Source organism: Motacilla alba, chromosome 1, assembly GCF_015832195.1.
Source record: "Motacilla alba alba isolate MOTALB_02 chromosome 1, Motacilla_alba_V1.0_pri, whole genome shotgun sequence".
In the NCBI taxonomy this organism is placed as follows: domain Eukaryota; kingdom Metazoa; phylum Chordata; class Aves; order Passeriformes; family Motacillidae; genus Motacilla; species Motacilla alba.
In genome coordinates, this window is record NC_052016.1 from 63,115,428 (window position 1) to 63,143,421 (window position 27,994).

Here is a 27,994-nt window from a genome sequence, read left to right on the forward strand (position 1 = left end):
TGCAGTTTCTGACATCCAGAGAGTGGGAGGTCTGACAATCCGAACAAGGCAGCAAGGGAGAAATTCCATTCCTGTTGCAATCAGTAATTCCTCCGTGCAGGCTGCTTTCTCGTGAGTGTGTGCGCGGGCTTTCTTTTGTGTCACTTCAAGAAGGGCTCTGATATTATTACTACTTTAAATATAGCTTGCCCTGGGGCGGGGAAATGCACAAGGAAAGAGCCGGCGAGCAGCCTATCTCTCAGAAGAAAAGAGCAAGCCTCACAGCACAGGAACTGGCTTCACTCAAGTGTGCAGTTTAGAAGTCAAAAAACTGTTTGAAATACCACCATTGTGGAGGAGGCTGAAGAAAAAAGACACGGAACTGGCTAAACACAGCGAAGAATATTGTAAACCAGGGCGCAAAGTGCATCTATTTGCAGTTTGAAAGTGGGCTCTGAAGTGCAATGTAAGTCTTCCTTAAATTTTATTCTTTTATAACAGCATCTAGTTGTTTAATTTCCATTCTGAAGCCATGCTGGGCCAAAAGGTACAATTAGCTACAAAAATCAGCATGGAGCAGAACGTGTAGTCTCTGATATGAGGCTAAAAATGATTCTGAAATACAACAGAAGACAGAGACTATCAGCCATATTATGGAAAATGCACTATAAACAAGAGCATATTTAATTATTTCAAGAAAAATACGCTGGATGGAATCAACTTTCTTAACAGAGAAGCAAGAATTTTGCTGTTTAATACAGAAAGATATTTTAATACTGCTGTGTTTAAAATAATGTGATTACAGTTACCAATAGCAATAAGATGTACCTCCAGAGGGGAGTCCTACTGGTTGCAAAAGTTTTATGTCTTTTATTTCTCCAACATTTTTGTTCTTGAAGCCTCAAGTCCACATTCTGTATCCTACAGCCCGGTTTTACTTTTCAGCTGGATTTTCAATATATGCCAACACTGGACTTCCTATGGAACTGAAAACAAAACATTTCAGCTTTTGGAGTAGTTCTGGTATGTTTTTCTACATCGCACTAGTGGCAAAAATACAGTCAACAAAAGATTGTGCTCCCTCAACTTCTGGCATGGAGAGCTGAGGAATATAATGCCCAATGGTGACAAAGGGTGATAATTTCCTGTTTTTCACAATTTATCTCTGTGGTTTTGGACTTAGCAATGGATATTCTTTGTGATGGAGAGAGCTCTGTGAACCCAACTGCAAACTCCTTCATACAAATAAACCATGAGAGAAGATTCTACAGAAATGTTTATGGAGCTGGAGAAATTAATATATCGCATCTCTGCAACTTGACTGTGAACTCTGACAACCTAACCAATCTTTCATGTGAAAGTAACATGAGCCCACCTTGCTGCCCTTCACAGAAAAACTGGCCGGCTTTGCTGACAGTGATAGTGATTGTTTTAACCATTGCTGGAAATATTCTTGTCATCATGGCTGTTTCATTGGAGAAAAAACTACAGAATGCCACTAACTATTTTCTAATGTCACTCGCAATAGCTGATATGCTGCTGGGTTTCCTTGTGATGCCTGTGTCCATGTTAACCATACTGTACGGTGAGTATTAGCTGTGTAACCTACTGCATGTATTGATAAGCCTTAAACATTGCATGCAATAACATCTTGTTGTCACTATGATTTCATTCTCTTACCACAGAAAATTGTTACCACATAAATTGAAATATATGTCACTGGTTAATGGGTGGAACAGGTGAAGTACTTGAACATTTTCCTACTTTATATTTCCAGCTACAGGCATTTTAAACACAGTCCATTACATCAATTTATTACTCAGTTGTCAGATGAATTTTCTCAAAGTGTATATGAAGATGCTTTGTTCTTTCTATTGCTTTCAGGTTTTTTCCCTGGCTCATGATTTTCATATTCCCAATGAGAATGTAGGGTCCTGTCAGTTACTTTGCTCTGCAAATATGCTCTGAAACACTAATGACTACTTTTAGATTCAAAGTAGGCAGCCTCTTCAATTAGTTTTAACGAAGTAATACAAGTGAAAAGAATTTTCTCATCACCAATACCCTGCTTAGACATCTACTTACTAGCAAATGCTGGAATAAATATTGCAGGAGTTAAGAAACGGATGGGCATTCATTCTGCCTGTTTAGTAACATTTACAAATGCAAAACTATTATGTCCTAAGATAAGTTATTTAAGTTAATAATGACTCACAATTCACGCCCTTGCAGGTGATTAATAGCAGATCTTTCTTCTCATTTTCACCAAAATCATTTGCAGCACAGCTCACACCAGAACAAGCAGCACCCTACGTGTCCAGCACCAATTTTGTCAGGCTGTTACTGTCCTTAAACTTTAGAAATGAGCCTTCCAATGCTACTGAATTGCTGCAGTTCAAAGAGAAGCTTCACATTGTCAGGAGGAAAGTAGATTGTTTGGAAAGATTTCTATTACTTCACTACTTTTGGACTTAAGGTCCAAACATGAGTCTGCGCTTCAGGGAGATTGAATCCAGAAAGTTGGAAGTTTATTTTCCATTTTCAGTATCTCTACACAGATCGCCCCCAGTAGCATTTGCAAACTGCATTTGGCATCAGTCACGGTGCAACACCGTGATTTACCGTATTAGTGCGCGATTATCTTTGGCGGGAGAAACAGCGTGAAACAGGAATTGTCCGATGGGTGAGATTTAAGTCGTGCGTGATTCCCTGAGACAAGCAATAGGGACTCCTGCTGGCCAGGCTCCGCTGCCGAGGGAAGAGACGCCCGAAATGCGTGTGTCGGGAGGGATTTGGGGGATGGGGCGCGGGGTGCCTTTCCCGCAGGGCGGGAAGCCGGAGCGCTCGTCCCGGGCCAGGCTGCCCTCCGAGGAGGCGACCGGGACACGGGAGCCGCAGGGCGCCCGAAGGCAGGGGAGGGGCTGCGCTGGCTCTGCCTCCTCTCTCTCGCTGCTTCTTCCCTTGCTAGACCAGGAATGGAAGCAGCATGACTTGGGGTGAAAAATCATCTAGTGGCACGCACTGGTACCAGGAGAACCATCTTGGTGTGGTGCACCATCAGCCTCCAGGATGGTCAGTGATGGCGTGGAGGGAAACCTCCCCTTCCACAGGAGCATTTTCTTGGCCACAGCTGCTCAACTTCAGCCGCATCAGCTATGCTGAGAGTCTTGAGCTCAAACTGGAGGCCTTTGCACACACCTGCTCTCCCAGGACACCTCCAAGCCTGTGGAACAAGAGTGCCCCACCACCCCTTCTGTAGCCCCTTGAAGGGGTATGGCTACTGCTTTGCCCAGAGATGATTTTCTTGAGTTTTATAGCTACTGTGGGCAATTCTGGTTTGGGTGCTCAGCCATGCCAGCCATGTGTCTGTGCCAGTCTGCACTCCTTGGGCTGGGCAGGGTTCTCCATCCACCCAGCAGCCCCAGACTCTGCTGGAAAAGGCAGCACTCAGTAAGTCCTGCCAAAGTGGATGTGACTACAGAGCAGAAAACTTCCTGGAGGATGTTATCTACACCCTTACTAAGGGGGCACCTTACTGCATCCAGAGTTTTCTTCTCTCATATATTTTCTTGAATCTGTACTCTCTAAGGAAGTTCAACTGGCAGATGCTGTTTTATGCTTGCCCCATCCTGGTTTATTGCAAAGATGAGAAGTCTAGAAGGATAGGACAAATGTGTTCCCAAAGGTCACTGAAGCAAGAGAAGATGTATGTTGTGAAGTGTAAAAATACTTTAATGGTTTTCCCTGCGTAAACTGGCCTGGCCTGACAGAGAGATGCTACTGGGAAGTCATGCCCCTGAAAGCCAGCCATCACATAACACACTCCAGGGACCAGACTTCCCAACAGAAGACCAGAAAACATGATAAAATACATCTATAAATGCTGTATGGTTTGTCAGGGTCAGCTTGTATTACAGCAACCCAAGAACACCAAGAAATAGGTCTCCTCAGTACTCACTGAGACTAAATGTAATTAGGCACAGACCTACCTCCTCCACCTCTCCTTCCATTCCTGCTGTTGCAAATCTTGTACTGTATCTCCAAAGGAGACAGGCAGTCCCCAAAACACTTACATATTCTCACAATATGAGCTTTGGCTTTGCCCCATGCCACACTATCATGGGCAGCTTGGGTACTATCCTCTGAATTGAATCACTGCAAGATAACTGCAAAACTTGCTCCAAAGAGAGCTATTAGTGGTTCCCTGCAGGAATAGAAGGGATTTTGAATGGGGGTCCTGCAGGGCTCTGCTTAGCCTGGGTCTGCTCAGTACTGCCCTGAACAACATGTATTGAGTGAGAGCTTACACAGCTTTCCAAAAGCACCAGGCTGGGAGAGGTTACAAGCACTCAGGGGGACAGAATGAGAATCAGCAACAAGAACCTGGACCCCTGAAGAGAAAGTCTGAAACCAACAAACAACATTCAGTGAGGATAAGTGCAAAGGTAAAGAAGCAAACCAGCTTCTGCAGGTGAAATTTGTCGGGCCTTCAAGAATGCTGAACAAGATCTGGCTGTCAAAATGTATCATTAGCTAAACGTGCTTCACTAGCATGATATTTTCATACAAGAGACACTTACCATTCCAGGTTGTATAAATAAAGAAATTCCCTTCAAGATCCATTAAGAAGTCTTGTATTTCACTTAGCAGTCAGGAGGCCTTTTCAAGAGTACCAAGTCCTCTTTTAGTCACTAAATGATATACAAGATGCAGATAAATTAATTCGTTCCAGGGCAGAAAAAGAAGAAGGAAAAAAGTTTTAAAAGCATGATCTGTAAGAAAAAGATAAAGTACTAGGCTTTTCTTAGATGGGAAGGCAAAAACATAAACACAAAACTAGGCAAGCCATGATAGCCATCTCCCAACAGCTTTGAGAAAGGAAAGGAATCAATTAATCTTCATAGGCAGTGGAAAAAAACAAGGAAAAAGTAAGGGCTTAATTAGCAGCAAAGAAGCTGTAGGTTGGATATTGGTAAATACTAATGCATCTGCTTTGGATTGCTTTCCCTGGAGGAGTCTATCAATATTCATTGACAGAGGGAATATCCTTACTTAGGTATGTGGTAGAGGCCTAAAGACAGGTGAGATAAATATCACTGGTATGCAATAAATAATTTTTCTTCTTCAGCTTCCATTAAATCCAAAGTTTTACTTTCAGAATTAAGGCAGCTTTGCATATCAGCAGGTGCTGAAAATGCAGTAATTACGTGGATAGAAAGTCCTAAAGCAAAATTGAGAACTTGCAGATTTACAATGACAAAATTGCTTTTCTTTTCATAGATTTGCTGCCAAAAATGTTTAATCATAGCACCAAGCACTAGCATTATGCAAATAGAATTAAAAAGAAAAAACATATGCTGCCTGTAGCCTGGGAAAGAAGCAGAGTTAACCCCAAAAGCTACAGTTAGAAGGCTGCAAACAAATAAAAATATTTTCTTAAAACAGTGTCAGGCAGCTTCTAAATGCATCACTTACTACTACTTAGTACTTACTACTATCCTCCTAGAAGGATATATGCACTGAGACACGTGTCACAACAAGAGATATATGCCACATCTTTAGCTGATGCCGACTTTCTCTTGTGCAGGATATGAATGGCCACTACCTAGAAAGCTCTGTGCCATTTGGATCTACCTGGACGTGCTCTTCTCCACGGCGTCCATCATGCACCTCTGTGCTATCTCACTGGATCGCTACATCGCCATCCGCAACCCCATCCACCACAGCCGCTTCAACTCCAGAACTAAGGCTTTTGCCAAAATAATTGCTGTTTGGACCATATCAGTTGGTAAGTGAGGCAACATTTCAGCATGCAGTTGCTGATTTCCAGCTTTTGAGAGGATTTGATGTATATGCTGCAGTCTAAAACTTTATTCTCTGCCTGTAGTATTTTGCTTTCCACTTCTACGAAGTGCTGTAATGTAGTAATTATGCAATGGAAATCAACAACAATGGAAAATGGAGGAGAACTGAGCAGCACTGAAAGAATATACATCAGTGATAGCATGACCACATTCAAGCTTATTTTAAAGATGTGTTGATTTCCCATACTGATGAATCATCATTACCTAAACATTTGAAGAGAAAAAAAAAATATATCAACTGAAAAAAGTATTTCCCTGTTATATGTAAGTCAGTTGTTCCAAATTTCTTATTTGGGTAATTTGCTTAGAGATTTTTCTCATGGGCAGATCTTCTCTGCCTTTCTCGGTGTGTATGGTGGGGAATTTATGCATCCTATTTAGGAGACAACAGATACTGTGTGCAGAGAGAGTAAGAGGAGTCTCCAGTCTGAACTGTCTCCAGAGGACAGTTCAGAGTTACAGTCCAAAATAGGTGTTCTGAACGACCCAGTACACACATGTCTTTGCACTGGCAAAACCTAGAGCCTCAAAATTAGGTAGGGGAACACTGATCTTTTATTCCCCTGGTGGCAGCATTTCCAGGGCAGTCTTAAGTCATGGGAATTGGAAGAGTTTGGTGTCTGATGCCATCATGAATTTCCTCACACAGCTGGGGTGGAGGTTCTCAAATGCTTTGAAAACACAGCTCCCTTTCAGTGCTTGTAGTTCCTTGAGCATTGGCAATTCACTTATTCAGAGGAAGGGAAAATTCCCTCTTTTGCCCTGGAAGAGATATGAACTGTCAGCAATCAAAGGAAATTAGCTCCTTCCCTGGCTAATACAAATTATTGTAAGTGGTAACTGTGATCCCTTACCAGTCTTCCCAGAGGGGGGAAAGGAGATGATGCCTAACATGCTGCCAGCCTGGCACTCTGCATTGTCTCCTGACCTCCCTCTTGATCCTGGCCCACAGTCTGAGCAAAAGCAGTCTAGGATTGTTAAGATTTAAAATAGCTGTATCTTATGCTGCACAACAAGAAATCATGGGAGTCTTCACTCAACAGGAGGACAGTTCTGCATTTTCCATGACTTGATGAGATTCAACAGCATCTGGCTCTGGAGTGCATTCACCTGATCAGATGAAAATGTCTAGCACAGGCCAGGTGAACTCCATCCTAATCATACCTAGTTCTCAACTATAAAGGAAGCCTGTAGCAACTCAGATGTAGATGTCTTCATTTAGATTAAATGAATCATATCTCATCTCTTGTACAGTCACATTTTTCAAATCCAGTAGAAAACATATTACCTACTCTGTCCAGTTTTTCCAGTTTTTGAAACTGCTAAGTGCCAAGTATATTCAGTGCATTTCTCTCTATATAGCATAAATAAGTCAAGCATCCTTTAAAATTGTGCATAGTGTGTCTGTCTGCACTTGTGTGTGGTGCCTTGTGCTTAGTGTGTGTGAAATTACTGTCCTTTTTAAACACAAATTCACAGAATGATAAGAATGACCATTCCAGGGGCAAACCAGTGGTCCACTCTGCTCAGCATCTTTTCTCACACAGGGGCTCACTGACAGAGTATTTGAATTAGCTCACTATTAAAAGGAATCCGGAAAAAAAAAGTGTTATTTTAGCCCTGTTAGTTAGAATATGGTTTATGTCCTGTAGCAGGAGAGTTTATTTCTTTGATAGCTTGATATTTTGTTTCAAAAGTTATGTCTTTTCTTTGCAGTAATAACTAGTAATATATCCATTGTAAGAAGACCTTTTCTGCTCTCTGGAGAAACTGTCTTCTAACAGTGATGAGATGAGTCACAGATGTTACTTGTTATTATCATGGCAAGTGATAGCAATGTGGTCCCTATTTATAGAACTCTGAAAAATACAACTCCTTATTTTACTGGAAACCACTCAGGTGTGGCATGAGTGAAGAGGACAGAGAAAAAAAACCTTCACTGCAGCTGGATAAGGACAAGTGTAAAGGAACAGTGGATGTCAGGAAAATAGGAAGGGTAATAGGATAACTCCATCTTATTCACACATTTTGTGTCACCAAAACAATGAGAAGGTTAAATAGGTACAAGTTAATGTAGGCAAGCACACTTAGGTGGCCAGGAATGAAGTGATGCTCAGCTGGTTTCTAGTCTCATGGAAGCAAGGGGCATTGGGACACCAGCTGAAGAAAGACTGGTTGGTTTCCAGCCTGGCAACAAGCTATGGCAAATGGAATGTGCTCCAGAGGACATATAAAAAAGCAAACACATAGGAAGAAGCTATAGGAAACTGATGAGCCAGTCACTGCCAGGCTGGACTAAGTTTGCACTGTGCCATATTGCCATATTAATAGAATAAAGAAAAATGCCAGTATTGTAAGGAATCTTGATAGATCCCAGAACACCCATGCAACCTGCTGTCAGTCAGTCACCCACCCTTTTCTTCCTGATCTGCCACCATCCAGCTAAGAATATGTAGGAAATGGGTTTCTGAAGGTGCTTTCTATATCCCTTACTAACAGGAAATGCTTTCTGAACAAAGAGGTGCTCCATGTATCATTTACCAGTCTCCAGGCTCTCAGTGCTACTTAGAGTGACAGGGCTATAAATGATTTAATTCTTTGCATTTTCACAGAGCTATGGCTGAGAAATCTCACTGGTATGAGTGAGGTGAGGACAGTGAGACACTGGCATAGATTGTCCAGAAAAGCTGTGGATGCTCCATCCTTTGAAGTGCTCAAGGCCAGGTTGGATGGGGCTCTGAGCAACCTGGTCTAGTGGAAGGTGTCCCTAGCTGTGGCAGGGGAGTTGGAATGAGATTATTTTGAAGGTTCTTTCCAACCCAAACCATTCTATGATATCTGGCACAGGCAGAGCTGGTGTTGGGCACAACACACCCTCCACAGCACCTGGTGTGGCTACCATCTCACTTACAGATTCAGATCCAAGGTTTTGCTCTCCAGCCTCAGATAGACACCCTTTGACTCCCCTATATTCCTACCGTTTGCAGTTCAGCTGGTGACCTGTGAACTCTTGTGAAGTATAAGATGGAGGGTAAAAAGCAAGAGAAAGAAATGAAAGATGTTATGTTCCCCTGTACAGAGGTTCATTTTAGCAGAGGAGGAAGGGGGAAACAGCCAAGAGTTGTGTGTTGGAAGCACATTTAATCAGTTCCACTGACCACGCAATCAGCTCAGACTGAACTGAACAGCACTGATGAACATACAGGGCTGTCAGGTGCTGCCTTCTACCACCCTCAATATGGAAACAAACAATTTAATCCTACCACTTGTCCTTCAACCTTCTATCTTTCAACCCATTCTTTTTCTACAAGAAGATCTTTCTTCTATTGCCATTAGGATTTAATTTCACTAACAGCCTTTGACAAAAAGTATTGTCAGGGATTTCTAAAAATCCAGGAACATTATATCAACCCTTATCCACCTGCTCACTGACTCCTGCAAATACTTCCAGCTGATTTGTTGGGCCTGAACCCAACTCACCTAGATTATAACTTCTAGTGTACCAAATTAATTATGCTTTTGTTCACTAAATTTGTAATTTTCCTTTTATTCACTAAATACACAAATATATTCAGTTAATTTTAAAGAAAGGCTATCAGTGATCTTCTTTCCATTGGCTTCAGAGACTTATGAAGTATTTAAAAAACAGCAGAAAAAAAAAAGCACAGATAGTTCAGTTTACTTGACTTCTGAAATCTTGATTTTATCAGTTTAAAAAAAGTAAATTGTGGTAACATTTGTTTTTGCATTTAGTGGAAGAAGAGCATTTAGCCAGAAGCCTTTTTTTTCACTAGACCATGTAATGCCATAGGCAATTGGTTTAAAATAGATTCTAATTACTGTAACAGATTCTAATTGTGTCTTTAATTCTTAAATCATCCAGTGTGCACAGTGGTTAGATAATTAGATTATTTGTAGCTGTTAAAGGCAAAAGCTCAGTAAACCCTGAAAATTATTCCATTTGTTTTAAAGCACAGAGGTCATTATTGAGAACAGGTGTAAAAAGCCAAAGGATTTCCCCTTGCTGGAAAAAACTAGAATTTTGAATAGAACTGGAATCTTTAGAATTGTAAATACAGCCTATACTGAAAAATACATGTAAAGTACCTTTGAGTCCAAAATGGGCCTAACAAAGGCATTGCTCTGCAAGAGGCCAACAGTGCATCATCCCCTCCTGGAAAGGGTAACATAAAAGAATTACAGGCATGAATGTTAAGTCCTTATATATAACATTCCTCATTTCTCATTTCTCTTTATTCCTCTGTTAATGGTCTAAGTAATGTGAAGTCTGATGAAACCCAAGCACCCTAAGCTGAGTTTTCTCTTATCATTTCTCACTCAGCCTACACATCTGTTCACTGCCTTCAGGCAGTCTCTGCACTCCCCAGTCACTTACAACTTAGATTTATTCAGTACTTTTCATGCAGAAAAAAAGGCCCAACATGGATCTGGATGAATCTGGTAAAATACCTCCCACTGCATAACTCTAAAATTTTGCCATTGATTTTGAGGCTTCGAAAATGAGAAATACTGTAGCATGTGAAGCAGCTTTCTCCAAAGTGCAGAGTGAAGTTAGCTCCAGGTGTACAAATCAAGCCCAGTGCAACTGAGCCCCCAGCTAATCTGGCAGTGTGACATTTTATGCTGATACAGAGGCTTACACCTCCTTCATAGGCAGCCTGCAATTTCTCTGCATGGCTTCTTGCTCCCTTACAGCATTTGAAGGGCCAGGGAAGAAGCAGGGATTGGGAGAGTTCAACTACCAGTGCCTGTGGATTGTGTTTTGTTGACAGCTTTGGCCTCCTTAGGCTCAGTCTTCTTTCTGTCGAGGACAGCTTTCATTTGAAACTCCCTTTACAGGTTTCAAAAGGCAGAAGCAGCTAATAAACTGCAGGCTGGGAGTCCCTGTCCCGAATCTACTACACATCCATTTCTTCCAGGTGACATAATTTGCCATTTCAATCAACTCTAATTTATGGATGCCTAGGCATAGGAAAAGATCATTTGTTAAAACATGGAATACACTGCCAAAATATATAAAATTGCAAATAATTACACACTGAACAGTACTCTGGCAATACAGATTTAAAGCTTAACACGTAAATTTGGAAGTGCTGGAGCTAAACTTAAAATATCTACTACACTATAATTACCCTAGGGAACGTTTCTTTTATTTTTATCATACTCATGAAACCATCTCTCAGAGAGTGAAAATACTGTTTGCTCACTCCACCTGCAGGATCTCAGGGGCAAACATTGTAGGTTTTATGTTTGGGCAGCCCTGGCCTGGGACCTTTATGATTTCTGAGTGTAGATGACGCCATAAGAATTAAATGAAGTTGAAAAAAAATTGTTGCGCAACATACAGAGAAATTTGCGTAAATTATAATTAAGGGCGTTGGCCTGAAATTTCATTAATAAAATATTTTAGCTTCAGAACCATCTCAGAAATAGAATCTTCACTGTATTTCTTCACAGAGACACAATGTATGAGGGTCAGTAGTCAGCAGCAATTACGTCAGTAGAAAGTTCATTGCCATACTAATGACTCCTACAGTAGTGACAACTAATGAGAACAAGCCCTTCATGTACAGGTTGTCTGGGGTTCAGTTCCACGGAAAAGGAACATTCAGTGCTGTGATGCACATTTCTGAGTTGACTAGCACATGTATTCTGGTCATGAGGCATTACTTAAGATGGTTCTGAGAAAGACACACAAATATCCTATTTACTTAGATGTAAATGATCCCCATGTTTCCCATGTAACAGAACCCTTTGCTTGATTTGTTCTTCCCAGAAGAGTGAACACATCCTCCAGACCATCAGCTTACCACACATATCTCCCTCACATAACTATGAAGGTATAAAAACCTTGCATTTTGAACTTGTATATGTTTGTTAATCTGACAAGGAGGTGTTACCAACATTTTACTTGTGTTTATGGAAAAAAAATGCTTAAAGGAATGCTAATGATTGAAGCGCTTTCTAAATTCTCCAAATTTGGAAACATAAAGATATGAGACACAGGCATGTGTCCATAGGGACACATTTGCAAACAAAAGACACTGAGCAATCCAGCATTCATCTGGATGGGGGAGAATATATTATACGAGTAAACATGGGTCCTCAAAAGAAGAATAATTATTATGTATATATTTACCATGGTCTTTGGATAATTACATCAGGAAGAGATGAAGGGTTTTGCCCATGAAAAAGGCACACACTCATTTTGTGAGCAGTCCTTTTGCAAGAAGCAATCTGCCTTTCAGGCAAAAAAAGGAATGAGGGGTGGTCATAACATTATTGTGTGGCATTTCTTTCTGCTTTGGTTTTATTTTTAAAGGCAAGTTATAAACAGTAGAGCTGTATTTTTAATAGAAAAGAGCCTGCGTAGTCAAGGTGCTGATGAAATAATTAGTTGTCTTTTAAAAAAAAAAACAAACTTGTCTTTGTTTTGAAGACTATGAGGACCATGTTCTTCTTCCTCTTGAAGCTACCAGCAAGAAGCATAAAGTTTATTTGGGCCAGAACTGTCCTGTTATGAGGGTTTTTTGAATGAATAAGTTGGTGGGTGCCAATATGACCTACCATAAGCCAGTCTCTCTTTGTAGTGTATATCAGGGTAAATGGAACATTTTAAGAAAAAAAGGCAGCATCTCTAGTCAGAGGAGCTGGATTTCTGGATAGAAAATGCCACATGCAACACAAAGGATAACAAAAGAACAAGGTACAAGGAATCATGTTGGGATTCATAAATTCTGTTGTCTGTGCACTGTGACTGCATTTAATCACCTTCTAAATTAAAATGGTGCTGCACATTAGCACAAGCAGCACAGTGTTGCATAAAAGAAAATGTCAAGAAAAGAGAAAATTTCATTCATTTTAAAATTATACAGAACAATTTCACAAGTTCCTTTATTTATTATATTTGGCTTAAGCCAGATGTTGTGTTTTATGACATTAAAAAAGGTTCACGTATCACACAATTCTTTAAAATTAAAGGCTTACATTTATCTTTACCAGCAGGAACGCTGCAAACTATTGAACATTCAGGCTGCAATTAACTTTCCCCACACATTACCCAGCCTGTGCCATTGGCATCACTTCTAAGCAGAAGCCCAGCTAATAAAAGTCAAGGGTTTTGTCAGAACTGCAACAACATATTCCGAATTACCTGAGACAAATTTAGAAACACCTGTCAGGTGATTTTGCCTATGATGTCCTCCAGGGTCATTGATGGAAAATAGCTTGTTGAGCTCCTGTGATTTCCTGAAAGCAGGCTGTAGCATTGTGATAAAGGCTTTATTTTCTGCCTGATCAAAATTGGAATCTGTGTATTTCACAGTATTCAATCCTGCCTTTATGTTGGAAATAAATCACACCCACTGGGAGGACTTATTTCCTTTTGGCAGAACATAGCCCTTGTTACAACTTCTTGTATTTGATCTGAGTTTTGAAATGTCATAAATGACCACTATTGCCAGGATCACAGACTGACCTGAACTGTGTGTATTCTGAGAAAAATAACTGTGTGATTTTAGGTCCAAGGTGCACTGAGTGAGCAGTGTAAATTTCCCCTTACAAGCACAGAAGTACTCAGAGGTTTTAGATTGAAAGTTCCCCAGTTAAATCCAGTCCTGCCTTGCACACTACTGCAGGACATGAGGAGGTCACTCCAGCAGTTCTTGTTGCAAGAACGGTTACTCTATTCATTTTTGATTTCCAAGGTGCTTTGTGACATTTAACAGAAAGATGAGCCTAGGGATCATGCTGTAGCATCCACACAGACACCAGTAGATGGTGGAAATATGGACAGATACAATCCCTTCAGATATGCTCCCTTTTTCTCTCTTCAACTCTGTCATCTTGTAAATGTGACTTGGGCATTGCCTGGTCTAACAGAGTTCAGTCAGGGTGAAGGGCATTAGCTCCAGGGTGGACAGTGAAACATATAGCACAGGATCCTGACTCATCATCTTCAGACCTGTGCAGGTCTCTAAGCTGCTTCTCATTCTGTTTTTCCTTCCAAATTATCCATCATGTCAGGACATCTTTCCCAATAACTGTCCAGCCACTGCTGCAGTCTCCTTGTATAACTAGAAAGAAGCTGACAATTTGCTTATTGAGCAGCTTCTGCAAGCAACCACAAAAGGAGTCATGGAGAAACAACTGGGACATGGTCTGAGGTCTAGAAAATCCAGAAGAATTACAGTTTTTGTTATGTGCACCCTTCAGATGGAGTGTGAAATTATTGTAAAAAAATAATAATGATTTAAACATTTATCTGATAGCTACATTCAGTGTCCTTTTAAACTACACGAGGCCAAGTAGCACTGCTGAAGAAATCTCACAGATACTAACAGAAATCTCTGTTCAGTTAGTGGAACATTAGGGCAGAGTTAAGTAAATTATCAGCATTCAACAAATCACACCATGTAATAATTAAAAGACAGAGATATAAAAACTGGAATACCAGGGATCTTGGCACTTAGACTGCTCTAGGAGACATCACATTATTTGCTTATGGTAGTGGAATATCTAAGATATTTCCATAATTTCTGGCTTATTGCTGCTATAAGTATTTTTAAAGCCTTACTGTGTATGTAGCATGTATAGCACATAATAAATTAGCCCGAGGATCCTTTAGAAGCTTCATAGCTAAAAAGACAAACTGATAAGATCTGATCTAGGAAGATCCCGTAAAAAAGGTATGGTATTTCCTTCTTCTCAAAGCACTATTATCCCCAAATCTGCTCTCCTAGGGGCCTGAACAGTGAACGCTGCGAGGCCATCTGACATGGAATACAGAAAGGTCATATACTAAACAGAGGGGGTATCACAGGTGGCTGGAGTTGATCCTACACAAGGTTCTTTTCCTTTGCAAATTAACAGATTTACCAAGCCCAGTGCCAACCATAAAATTGTTACTTCTTTTGAGTAGAAATTAAACCTTTGCTACTGGGAACTTAAAAACACCAATGCAATATAAACAACATTAATTGAGTATGCAGAAAGAAAAAGGGTGTTTGACCTGCTCTGCCGCATTTTGCTGAGCCAAAGAAGCACCAGCCCTAAACAGCAGGAGGAGAACCTTGTCCCTCTGTGCAGAGATAGGCTGGAGACCTGTGGAACCTCTTGCAAATTTTTAGACTAAATATTTAGCTCTATATTGTAAGGCCAGTTACTTTTCACCACTTCTAGTCACCGTGGATGAAGGGTGTCCTTAGCCTATGTCCTTAGCCTACAGGTGTCATTACCTCATGTCCCCTGGGGGAGCACATTGAGCCCAGCTCCCTTCCAGATTCCAAATGGCAGCAGAATTGTAGCTGCTGTCCACCTTGGACTTGGGCTCCATTCAGCCAGCATCCCCCAGGCAAGTTGCTTCCTTACCTTCTTTTATTTCTAGCTGTTTGATAGGTGTAGATTTCTATATGCCCTTTAGTGACTGGGTAACCACCTTAGAGAGATAACAGCTCCTCTCAATTGGAGATCTCTGTGAGAAGCTGAAAAACACCTTGGAAGAAGCCTCTATCCAAATCAAAAATAATGTCCCCAGTTGAAAAGCAAAGACTGTGTTGGGGAATAGGCTCCACTGGAAACTGCTAGGCAAAAGCTCCCTCAAATACTCAGAAGGCTTGAAAAATCCAACAAGAAAATAAGGGGAACTGGACTGTAAACAAGTCCTACAGCATAACTAGCAAAGAGAATTAGTGCATAGGCAGGAAAAGCACTTAAAGCCAAAAGCAAAGAAACTGTTTCCTGCTGTTGTATTCTTGCTGCCTTTAGGAAATAGGGCTGTGTGCACATTTTGAGGATTATATCAAAGCAGAAAGCGATTCCATCAGCAGCTTCCTCTCTCATAACTCAGCTCACTCTGAAGGCCAGGGTTTCTAAACAGCTGGGTCAAAAAGGGGCACATGTCCTTAATTTCTTGCACTGTCCTTCCTGTAATTCTCCTCTAATCCTGTTAATAGTTATTTTATTATCACAGTTCAACAAATTAATTTGGAGACGCTTATCTCTGTTCTTGTTAAGAAATAGGCTTCAGGACCGAGGACATAAATGAGGAACACACTAGGAAACACAGACTTCTCTGATTTTGTTTTTCTAAAGCGAAATAGATAATTTGTGGTATAAATAATAGATAATTTATGGTATAAATTATCATTCACCATACTTTTCTCACATAAAAATAATTGAATCTATCTCCTGCTAGGCTAAATAATATGTTTCCTTAGAGATTTTCTGAGCTGTCAAGAACAAAGCCATTTCAAAATTAATAGAATAATCCAGCTGTTACCTGGCACCCCGTCTCAGTGATGTTAAATTTGTTTTCCTTTCATTTGTATTAACTAGAACATGTGTGACCAAATGAAGTGTTCCATGGGAAAGATACAGAAAACCAGCTTCATGTGTGCCCTTGAATAAAAAACTAAATTTGGTCTACCCGCAGTTATAAGGAAAATGCTTGGACCCACTCTGATTCCATTCCTGTGAGTACAGCCTCCTGGGATGCAGAAAGGAGACGATGCTCCCCAGCACTGTGACTCACTTAGCTCTTGAGGAAATCCATCTGAAAGCAAATATTATGTGGGGATTTGTGAGAGAATGCTCCTCATCCACTTCTGCCTCCGCCAACACATGTACCTTCCACTAGGGAAGAATTCCGTGCTGGTCTCACATGTGAGGAGAAATTCTAGCCCAGGACTTTGGGGACATTGTCACGCTGACTAGGGAAGGTAGAAGCTTTTTAACATTCATGCTAACTAGATGCAGCCTCAGATGGTGATTCCCAATCCACACTGAGGTTTTCAACATCCCCTCTTCCCAGGTGGAAATCTGCTTCTGCACTGCCATCAGCGACCTGCATGCATTGGAAATATGGCTGGCACTACTCTGGCAGCAACAAAATTATCACAGTGAAGGGTTTGTCATGACTGGAAAGGAGTTGGTGGGAGAATAACATTGTCAGGTGCATGCAGAGAGCAGTTGTTTGCAGGTCTGGGGAAAAAATGATGTAATGACAAAACAATGAAATGTAGTGATGTACCAACCATAATGGTGAGTGTCAAATGCCAAGCAGAGATATGAAGCCAGACTGAGCAGCTCCTCTGCGGATGTTTAAGTGGAAGTAACTGGTGGAAGTAACTGTTGCTAAATTCCAGCTCCTCATATATGATCCAGACACCTTGCCATCCTTGATACTCAGAGGAAGACATGGTCCATGGTCCCCCTGCCACAAGTATCTCACTGTGGCTTGTGTTCCTTCAGCACACATCCACACAGGGCACCATGGTAGCTCAAAGGAACAGATATATTTCTTGTGTGGTTAATTAAGTAAAAAATGTTAAAAATAATGTGATGGCAGTGTGCAACAAGGAGATTTTTCTACAGCATGAAACTAAGGGTATGCATTGCATGCCTGGGGATGTAGCAGGTGAGTTTTACATGGACATCTGTTCGCTGTTTGAATGTGTAGATGTACCAACAGAGGATATTTTCTCAGTACAAACAGGCACCAGATACCAGCATGGACTTTTCTAAAGAAATTAGACAATATGGCCACACTGAGCTGCTTGAAGGAGACACTGGCTATCGGAACAAGGCAATCCCCATGGCAGGGAAAAATGATGAGAAGGACTCCATTGATATCAGAAGGCTAATTACTTTGTTATACTGTATAATTCTATATTATATTATATTACATTACAGCTAAACTGAATCTGCCAAGCACTCTACTGCACAGCATCTCATGACTGTCTGCTGACAGTCCCGACACACACACACGAATTCAATTGGTCAGTGAATCAAAACACTCACACCAGAATCCAATTATCAATTCCCGTCAGGTAAACAATCTTGCACAATGCATTCCGCTTGTGAACAACACAGGAGCAGTATGGGAGATAATTGTTTTTTCTTTCTCTGAGATTCAGAGAATGTGAAACCCAGAAATATTCTTGGGAATAATTGTGCCTTGCTTTTCTCTGTGAAGAGAAATGTGGTGACAGACCTGGCCTTCTCAAGCAGCAATCCTTTCAGAGGTCCCCAGTGTCACAGCACATCTTTGTGCAGTGGCCCATGAGCTGGCCCATGACCTGGTATGTCTGAATCAATGTGACTGCTAAAATCTGAGATGGGGAAGAATTTTTTGCTTTTGATGAGAAAGTGAAAAATGGTGCCAAAGTTTTTGAGAAACTGTAGTGACATTTCTAAAAGGTAGTTCCTAACCCTTAGACATTTATTAAGGCACAGAATAATGCTCATTTGTATTAAACAAAATTGAAATAGATATATGCAAGGTGAAAGCATGTGACTGACAGTTTCTGCTTAAAGGAGACTTCACTGAAAGAACTTTGACCTTATCCATTCACTTCCCCCTCCTTGTCTTCATCCCAAGTAACCCAAGCATGCCACCCTACACGCACATTGTAAATTATGGCTTTGATTTATTGATAGTCTCAGCAGCTCAAGGCAGCTGCAAACCCAGTTTACCTGTCCAGTTAAAGTGGTTTTATAGCTGCTGTATACCTCTGCAGCCAGCAATGTGTAGCACTATATCAACCTCAATTTCACCAGGCTTTTTGAGAGAACAAAAAGGATGCCATTGCTTTACTTCTTCACCTTTGGTGTTTTCAAGAGCCTTTTGTCATTCTGAAACTGCCCAGATTCTTAAAGTTTAACGCAGAATTTATTACTCATCTTCATTGTTTGGGATCTGTTGTGGGTTTATTAAAATTCACAGTTTGAAACAACCATGTGTGTATAAATGAAACCATATAAATAAACCACCTTGTGCCAGAGGAACATAATATTTAGGGCTTGTTGACAAGGGAAAATGTTCCAAGTGAGAATGTCAACTGGAAATGGAGTGGCTAATGCACCTTCAGTGCTTGAATAGATGTTCCTGTTTTGTGCTGAATGCTTCCTTGTGCCTCAGTTTAGTTCTTTTGAAAGCCAAGGAAGATAAATCATAAAAAAGCTCTCAGGGGATAAGAAGATTTTTTTCCAGCCTGACCTTGAGCTAGTGGGAGCATGCAATGGGCAGGGTGTGGTATAGCTGTTCTGTTACAGGTCTTCCATGCTGTTTCCTCCAGATCTACTGTTGGCACATGCTTCATTTCCCAAACACCTGTTTGTCCCTACCTGGTAGCTCTGCCTGGTCCTTTCTCGTGAAGTTGATTTTTTTCTTATGACATTTGAATGCACAGGCACCATCTGTGTCTCTTTAAACATCCAGTCACCAAGAGCAGGGAGATGGAAAGCAAAGACAAGTAAACCAGCGAGTATACATGTGAATCATCCAGGTGAAACAGATCATTCATATTCAACTTGTAAAGAATTAATTCGGCCAGTTGCAATAATGCTAATGCAACTTTAGACTAGGATTTTTTGTTACGAGTTTACAGGACAAACTTGATCTTGACCAAACATGACATGTGGGTCATATTCTTGGCCATACGTGATGATTGCTAAAATTCCCATCAAAATAGTGGATGTGAGTTGCATTTGGAAGCTCCTTTACCACCAGTTTAAATATGACTGCCTTTGAATTTGGTCCCTGTGTCCTCATGGAATTAGCCATACTTATGCTGCAGAAGCCAGCTGTCAAGGGGGGACAAACCCTATTCCTTTCAGGAGGAAAACAGTAAATTTAGTCCATGTAGAGATATGAAAAAATTGGGCTGGACATTAACTTTTTCCATGCAGGAATGCCACAGTATCATTTGGGCCATGCCCTGCATCAACTGAACTGGGCTTACACAAAAAGCAGTTTACAGCTGTCAGTGTTCTCTGCCACCAAAGCATGGTATCTCTGCTGTTCTCAAACTCTATACAGGCCACTTCCCTGTAGCTGTAGGGGAAAGATGCCTTGAATAGTCACTCAGAAAAACTTACTTGACTAGCAGCGCCTGCTACAGCTCTGCTGGTACAGCACTTTTGTGCTTGTTAAAGGAATGGCAAAGAAATGCAGGAACTTCTGCTATATGCTGAAGCCCATTTCCATTTTTTAAAGCCAGAAATCTGGATTTAGACGCCAGTCTCCAGAAGCTGCTAAGAACAAAACAAAGCAGTTGGGGAATTGTTCCTCTTGTTTCAGGCAAGAAGTTGTAACAGACTTTGGCTCTTTACTTGAAAAAACATGCAAATTATGCTAAAATTTTCCTCTTTCTAGTGCTGCAGCCTCTGCTCCCATGCCTCCTCATGCAGCTGAACCATAAGGTAGTAATGAAAAGCATCTTTTTACTCTGTCAATACCATTGTTTATTTTATCTCTGCAGCCCACACTAGGTCTTTGAATTAAATGAAAAAACAGCCTTGCTGTTATCAGCACAGGGCAGAAGCAGATGGGAAACTTGTGGTATTGCTCTGACTAAATGCTGTGTCTTTGTGCAGCTGGAGTATGACGCTGGGAGGTGCTGGATGCCTTCAGCACCCCTTCAACTCATCCAAAAAAAAGAAAACTAACTTCAAAGCATTCCTCATTTCCCTGGAGTTGTTCAGCACCCCAGATTACTCAGCCATGGCTGGACAGTCTGGCTTCTGATGGTGACCTCTGCCTCTGTGCTTTCAGTTAGACAGACTCAGACCTTTTTAGCCAGTTGCTAAAAACACTGGAGGTTTCTGTCAGCTCAGCTCAGGAGCTGCCACAGACTGCATGAGTTTGCATCTCACTCACTGGCTTCTCCAACCCAAGTTCAAGCAGTTAGAGCTTGAGCAGGAGAAACAGAAAGGGTAATACCAGAGGCTTTCCACCAGCTTCTGCCCTGGGCAGATAAGAACAGCACTTTTCTAAAGTGGCCTGAGGCAATGCCATGACTCAGTTCAAAGTTGCAAAGACAAAATAAGCTACAGTGTTCCTAGAAAAAAAAGGTCTTTGTAGAAGCTCCAGAAGAACAAAAAGAATTAAGCACTTGAACAAAATAATAATCTAATATTATTATTACTGTGATTATTATTGTTTGGTATTGAGCCTGTACTCCACAGTCTTCTTCTAGGACTGGAGCTGTTATGCCGGGCACTGGATATGTGTGAAATGAAGAGACAGGCTATGCTTTTAAAGGGCTCTCAGTTTAAGCAGCAGAGTGGGAAGAAGGAAAAAAAAAGAGAGATAGAGGAAGGTACAATTGAAAGCAAATCTTTCAGGACTCATCTGTGAATGAGGAAGGACACTCCTGGGCATCCAGTGAACAAAGTAGGGCACAGCATCCTCACATCATAAGAAATTCTTCTCTAGTCAATGTTTTTATTTCTTATAAGCCAAATACAGCAACTGGGATTTCTGATCCGAAATGCAAACGGGACTGAAGCTCACAGATTATGCTAACTTTCCACAGGAATCAGAATGCTGGTTGCTTTTATCCGAACAGGGCTGCAATATAACCCCTGCTTCACTCCACTTTTGCTATCTTTGCAGCACATCATTTTTTTCATTGTCTGAACATTGCCTCTCTTGGAGAGACAGCAACCATTTGGAGGGGAAGAGACAAAAAAAACCCCAAAACAACCCAAAACCAACAACCAGAGAAACAGCACCTGTTTGATTTTACCCAGACTCTAGCAGCATTTGCAGAAATTCCTGCGGAAATGGCTTAGTAGGCTTGAAACAGAGCAGTCCAAGGAGAATGGACTTTGTCACCTTGTCTTGCCATTCATGACAAGCCAAGGATTTGTCTCCAGAGGAAGACAAATTTTGCATGGCTGTGCACAGAGAAGGCAGCCTCTAGTAGCTGGAAATACAGTGAAAGGACTTTCGCAGTCCTGCAGGATAAACTACATCTCAGGCTGCCTCACACAGTGTCTCTCAGAGTTTAATTTGTTCCCGTTGTTTATCGGACCATTGCCACATGGGAAGCTGGGTTTTGTTAGCATTTAGCATTTAAGTATATGGAGATTACAGCAAGAAAAGAGAAAGACACAATGACAGATTACTCTTAGACCTATGACAAAAAACTATCATTCTTCCTAAAATTAGTATTTTCCAGAACTATTTAGAACCCAAAACACTTTTAATCCTCTAATAAAAAACAGTCCAAAATCACTCTTATGGCACTCCACAAAAGAAATACATAGTGTCATCTTGGTCATAGTTCATAAAATCCTTTGCCAAGGTGGCAGGGACCAAGGAGCAAGTCTGGAGATCATTACAAGGGGCCCAAGATTCAAAACCATGCTTTTCTGGCTACCAGGTATCATAGGACAATTGGAAGGAAGCAAATGTGTTCTACCTGTGGCTGATGTAATGTAAATTGCTACGATCACCTCAGCCACAGGTAGAACACAGGTAGATGTTTGTTTGTTTTTTCTTGGAGGCTGGAAGTGTTTTTCATTATTGTTTTTAACCTCTTCTTTCTCTCATCCATTTTCAGGTATCTCCATGCCTGTACCTGTCTTTGGACTACAAGATGACTCCAAAGTATTTAAGAAAGACATGTTTAAGAAAGACATCTGCTTACTTGCAGATGAGAATTTTGTTCTAGTAGGCTCTTTTGTGGCATTCTTCATCCCTCTGACCATCATGGTAGTCACTTACTTTTTAACTATCAAGTCGCTGCAGAAGGAAGCTATGCTATGTGTGAATGACATTGGCCCTAAGACCAAGTTTACTTCATTCAGCTTCCTCCCTCAGAGTTCCCTGTCCTCAGAGAAACTCTTTCAGCGCTCCTTGAACAGAGATACGGGGACTTCAGGGAGGAGAACCATGCAATCCATCAGCAATGAGCAGAAGGCTTCCAAGGTCCTTGGCATTGTCTTCTTTCTGTTTGTTGTGATGTGGTGCCCGTTTTTCATCACCAATGTGATGGCTGTTATTTGCAAGGAGTCATGCAAAGAAGAGGTCATTGGAGGACTCCTTAACATATTTGTTTGGATTGGCTACCTTTCCTCGGCTGTCAACCCACTCGTATATACGTTGTTCAACAAAACCTACCGCTCAGCTTTCTCTCGCTACATCCAGTGTCGCTACAAGGAGGAGAAGAAACCTTTCCAGCTGATTTTAGTGAACACTATCCCAGCACTTGCATATGACTCCAGACAGCTCCAGCTAGCACAAATGAAGAGTTTGAAAAAAGAGGCGAAAATGATGGCTAAGGATTACTCGACGGTGACGATAGGAACACATTGTTTAGATGGTACCTCCAAGGGAAGTATTGGCCCAGGGAATGAAAAGGTTAGTGGTGTGTGATGGTCAGCAGCTGCCATGACAACCACTGTGTGTGTGCGCTCAAAATTCCACCTGCTGTGAGAAGCTCTGATAGCTTAGGAAAATCGGCTGTGTTCAAGAGACCTTCCAACAACATCATATACTCCTCACATTATCCTGTGGATGAAAAGCAGGGTTGAAAGGGTATCAAATGTGCAATTTTTTTCATACAGTACGTTGGCTGTTTTAAGCACAGGCTTTATTAAACTTATTTTTTTAATATTCTAAAGGATATATTTCTTAAAGAAAAAAATGCAATTTCTGGTATTATATTACATGGGCTGTGAAGAAACTTACGCATTTCTTTTCTCTTTGCAAATGAAAGCTAAGCTGTCCTTTGATGTTCTTGCAGAGTAGGCTCCAGCTAGTTTGTCTTGCTACAATTGAGTTTTGTTATCATGAACTGAATGAGCACTTTACAGAATTTTAAAGAAAATGATGGTTCATTTGCTAATATATATTTAAAATAAATCTTAAAGTATTAAAAATCTATTAAAACTGCTATAGATTAATTATATGGACATTTTGTTAACTGTTTTTATGCTATTTTTTCTTCTTCAGTAACCATCCTGAAATGTCCCTGGGTTTTTCTGCCATTTGTTCTGTATTTCAAATAAGCAATCTTCAAAGGTAAATTATACTTGAATAATCCTCTGTTTCCACCATCACTTGTAATCTTTATTTCAGGACTTGCAATTTGTTTGCATTCAAAAATTTCATGTGTTCAGCTTAAAAATTTAAAGTAATATTTTCAAAATTATTGGTCTTTATTCCCTGCTCCCTCCCACTGGTGTTGACAGGAAGGTGAAGTGAGAGAGCAGTGCAAAACCAGGCACAACATTGCTAAATAATTTCAGCAACACTTCCAGATTCATGACTCTGTTCAATTCCAACAAAATCTGATTTAAGTAATGTCAGAGGAAACTCTGCATGAGTAAAGTCTTCAGTAAAAGGTTGAAGAAGATTCTCATCATTTTTCTCTGGTTAAAAAAGGCCATTATGAAGAATGTTCTGTTTTTGGCTTAGGACTTGTACAGCCAGAGCTATTAGAAAACTGTTACTTGCTAAAAATTGTTTTCCCTTGTTTCACTGTATTGCTGTTAAGGCAGATTGCTCAGGAATGGTCAGAAGATTGCACTACTAGGACTCAGCCTTAATGAAATATGTATGGGCAAATGGGGCTCACTTGAAAAATAACAGGACCTGTAAACAACACTGCATTTCACCTGCATAGATCCAAGGGCAGAAGACATTGCATAAAGAACGTAAAATACATTGCTTGACAGACATGCCTAGTCTTTTCGTGACATCACAACCGATGTCACTGAGGGCAGTGGGACTTTGCTGAACAGGACAAATAGAAGTGCTGCACTCACATGCAAAGTTAAATCCAATCGTTTGATTCATTCCATAAATTTTGCAGCCATAATCTCATCAGAACCAGGATGTATTCCAGTTTCTGTGGAAAAAAGCACTGTTCATCCAGAACCATAACTCCAATGCCTTCATCCGTCCTTCTATTGAAGTTGTTCAGTTTTTACAGAGCAATTAAATTTCCACTAAGTCAAAGAAGGAGAGAGACAGAGAGAGAAAGTGAACCTTTTTCTAGCCTACCAGGTGGGAGTCTTTGGAAGAAGAAGGCCTTTAGCTTAAGATACTGATCTATGGCAGACAAAGACTTAAAAGTTGGCTGGGTATTTGACTGATTTCCAGGAAACTGATTTATTGTCACATACATGGTATAACTAAACCAACTAGTTTTGTGATCCCTTTCCTCTGACATGGAGTAGGTTGGAGCCACTGTGCACTGGTCACGCAGAAGCTCTGCACGCACATGATGACAGTGGCTCACCCCACAGACCTCAGCCTCCATGTCTGGGACAAAGTGCCATGCTGTAGCCCCATTCGCAGTGATGATGCCATGCATGTCATCAATAACCTCACAGACATGCATGGTTTTCCCCCAAAACTGGTCATTTAGGATGAAGTGATAAATCAAGCAGAATGAATGCTGTGCTCACCAGGTGCTTTCTATGCTCTCTCTATCTCTGGGTACATTTGATCACCTCAGTCAAACTGAACAGCTTCAGCAGAAGCAAAAATGAACTCGCTGCTCCTACCTCCCTATGCACACATCCCGCTCCTACCCAGCACTGTGTGAGGGGTGTCACATTGGCAAAAAACAGATTCCAGGAGGAATCTGCTAAATGCAGCTGAGTATGAGGACTACCACAGTAGCAGCTGGGAGCAGTGACTTTCCACTCTTTCCTGTCAAGTTTGATATTGACCCTAAATCTAGTACTTTGAGCTAAGGACAATGCCCATCTTGTATCCCACAAGCCAGATGTCTCCACTCCACAACTGGGGTGATGGTTTTGAGGATTTGCCCTTGGAAATAGGTATCTCAGGGAATAAATAGACCGTAATGAAAGCAAAGGTGTTTTGTGAGAAGAGGTCTGAGGCTCTAGATCTGCTACCAATCTAGATTGCCTTTATATGATGAATATTGACATGGGACTGAAGGTCTCTAAACCTGCATGTGAGGGGAAAGGAGACAAAGAGGCTTCCATGAGGGGAGGGAATCACCATATTTTTTGCCATTTATGCCTGACCTGATGCAAGTTTCTCTGGCCTTGCAAATGAAAACAGTAGGCAGGACAGACAGCTTGGATCTTATTGCCCATTTGTGCCAAGGAGCAGAGCCCACCTGCATCCTGTATGATTTATATGGCAACCCTGCACTTCTCCAGAGATCAATTCCTCCCAAATCTCCTGAGGGCCCGGTTGCTGCTCTGCAGAGTCTCCTTCACCAGCTTGCAGCTGATAAACTGTTACTGAACATTTCACATTCAGTGCTTATGCTCTCCACTTACTGACTGCATTTTGCCCATGTGGCAGAGCAGATCAGCCCTCTGTTTCTCTTTCATTTCTCTTTCTGTTCCTCATTCACAATGTCAAATTGCTCAGGTTGCAAATACTGACAGGGAATGTTTCACTGCAATCACAGAGGGTTTCAATTACTGGCTTGAAGTTTCATTACAAGGTGACTCTGAACAATCATTTTTTTCCAACTTATTTTAAAATAAAACCTATGTTTTGGACATAAGAGACTTAACAGCATTTCATTAATTGACAGCTGGAGAGAACATAACACTGAGTTTTTGCTTAGAAGCAGGGAAAACTGATGCCTGACATTTTGATTCTGTAGCACTCAGATAGATGGTTTTATTGAGTGATCAGCAGCTTTTGCCTAAGTAGCCTCTCAAGGCCAAGAATGCATAGCAAAGACCAATATCTCCAGCTCTTTATGGATATTTTTGACAGCTTAGAAAGGCCTGATTCTGCCACCCTGCATCAAAATATTAATAGATGTTTGTGCAGTTTGCCTTAGTGAGGATGACAGAGTGAAGATATGAATTTGTTCTAGCCACCATGCCAAATCAGCTAGGGGTTGTTCATCAGTAGATAGCAATTAATGGACTCATTATACTGCAGACAGATTACAAAGTTCAGCTGTTTTAAACTAGGATTTACAGCACTTGGCCCATGCTTGGAATGAACACCATGGTTTAATATGACCAGTTCCAGAGCAGCATCTCCATCTTCCAAAAAACTGTGTTGTCATTATGCATCAGAATAGAAAGGAATTTTTTTTAATTTTTCAGGTTAAAAAAAAAAAAAAGAGAAGACATTCATACAGACTGGTTCAGAGGTTAGGGCCTTCCCCTACTTCACAGGAAAAGCATGCTGAGTCAGTCCGTCATATCTGCATCCAAAAAACCCACTTCATCTGAAAAAACTTTTCAGCATCAATTTTTCAAATAGATTGACATTTTATTACTGTTAAGAGTCCATCTGAAAAATGTCCAAAGACATGAAGCTCACCATGTATCTCCTAAGCTGGTGTGCATCCTTTTTACACTTCAGGGTAAAAATTCCTATGTATCTATCCCATCCAGTCAACCATGCACTGTACTTATGTAATTATTGCCAGACAGTGAGATGCATTCTATTTTGAATACCTATATGTTTGCTTATGTAAATACATAGAGAAAAAAAACTGTTGTATTTTGTAATGTTAATGTAAAATGGTGTTTCAATGCTTTACTGTTTTGTCTGATCGCACTGCTAGTAAAGCAGATTAAAATATTCAAATGCAATCAGTTGTTTTATAAACTGGAGGTTTGTCTTAAATAGCTAATTTGGTTTGGTTTTATTTCTCCCATAAATATTCAGCACAATGTCTGCTGAAGGCTAAAGTAATTTTAAATATTTTGCTGGAGAAAAAGAAAGAGCATGTTGCAGAATTTAACTATCTCAGTAAACTGGTCCAAAATGAGCCATTGTAATAATTTGCTTTTTCTAAGGACAGCCATCCTTCTACTGAAGAGGTACTCTTTGGGTAAGTATGTGCAGCTTAGTAATTTTCAGTCTCAGAAACAGTGTATTTGCAATAGTAGGAAGCCAACTAAATTAATTTCACTAAGAAGTAGAACCATAAGATTAAAATTAATAAGCTGTATTGGTTCGCATAGTAAGGTTTCACAAGTGAGGAAGCTATAGGATTTGGCTCCATGAGATGCTTCCAGAAGTTTTGCCCATATCTGACAGATCCAATGCCAGCCAGCTCCAGGGTGGATGAAGCTCTGGCCAAGGCCAAGCCCAGCAGCCACGATGATGGTGCTGTGGGATAATAGATTTAAGAAGTGGGGAAAAGCTGCACCATTGCAGCCAGAGAGAGGAGTGGGAATATGTGAGAGGAGCAACTCTGCAGACACCGTGGCCAGTGGAGAAGGAGGGGCAGGAGCTGCTCCAGGCGCGGGAGCAGAGATTCCCCTGCAACCCCTGGTGCAGAGCATGGGGAGGCAGCTGAGCTCCTGCAGCCCAGGGAGCTCCATAGGGGAGCCTGTATCCCCCTGCAGCCCAGGGAGCTCCATAGGGGAGCCTG

General features: G+C 41.0%; 1 protein-coding gene across 2 annotated transcripts; it reads left to right on the top strand.

The window, feature by feature from the left end:
• Positions 1–60: 60 nt before the first annotated feature.
• HTR2A (5-hydroxytryptamine receptor 2A) lies at positions 61–27,994 on the top strand. 2 transcript variants are annotated; one of them, XM_038150034.1, is made up of 4 exons: positions 61–1,564; positions 5,567–5,767; positions 22,214–23,013; positions 23,608–27,994. In XM_038150034.1, exons 1-4 carry the CDS (start codon positions 1,165–1,167, stop codon positions 23,608–23,610), a joined length of 1,404 nt encoding a protein of 467 aa, XP_038005962.1. In that variant the 5' UTR covers positions 61–1,164; the 3' UTR covers positions 23,611–27,994. The 2 variants fall into 2 exon arrangements, with proteins under 2 accessions (XP_038005962.1, XP_038005951.1); XM_038150023.1 differs by having other exon boundaries at positions 63–1,564; positions 22,214–27,994.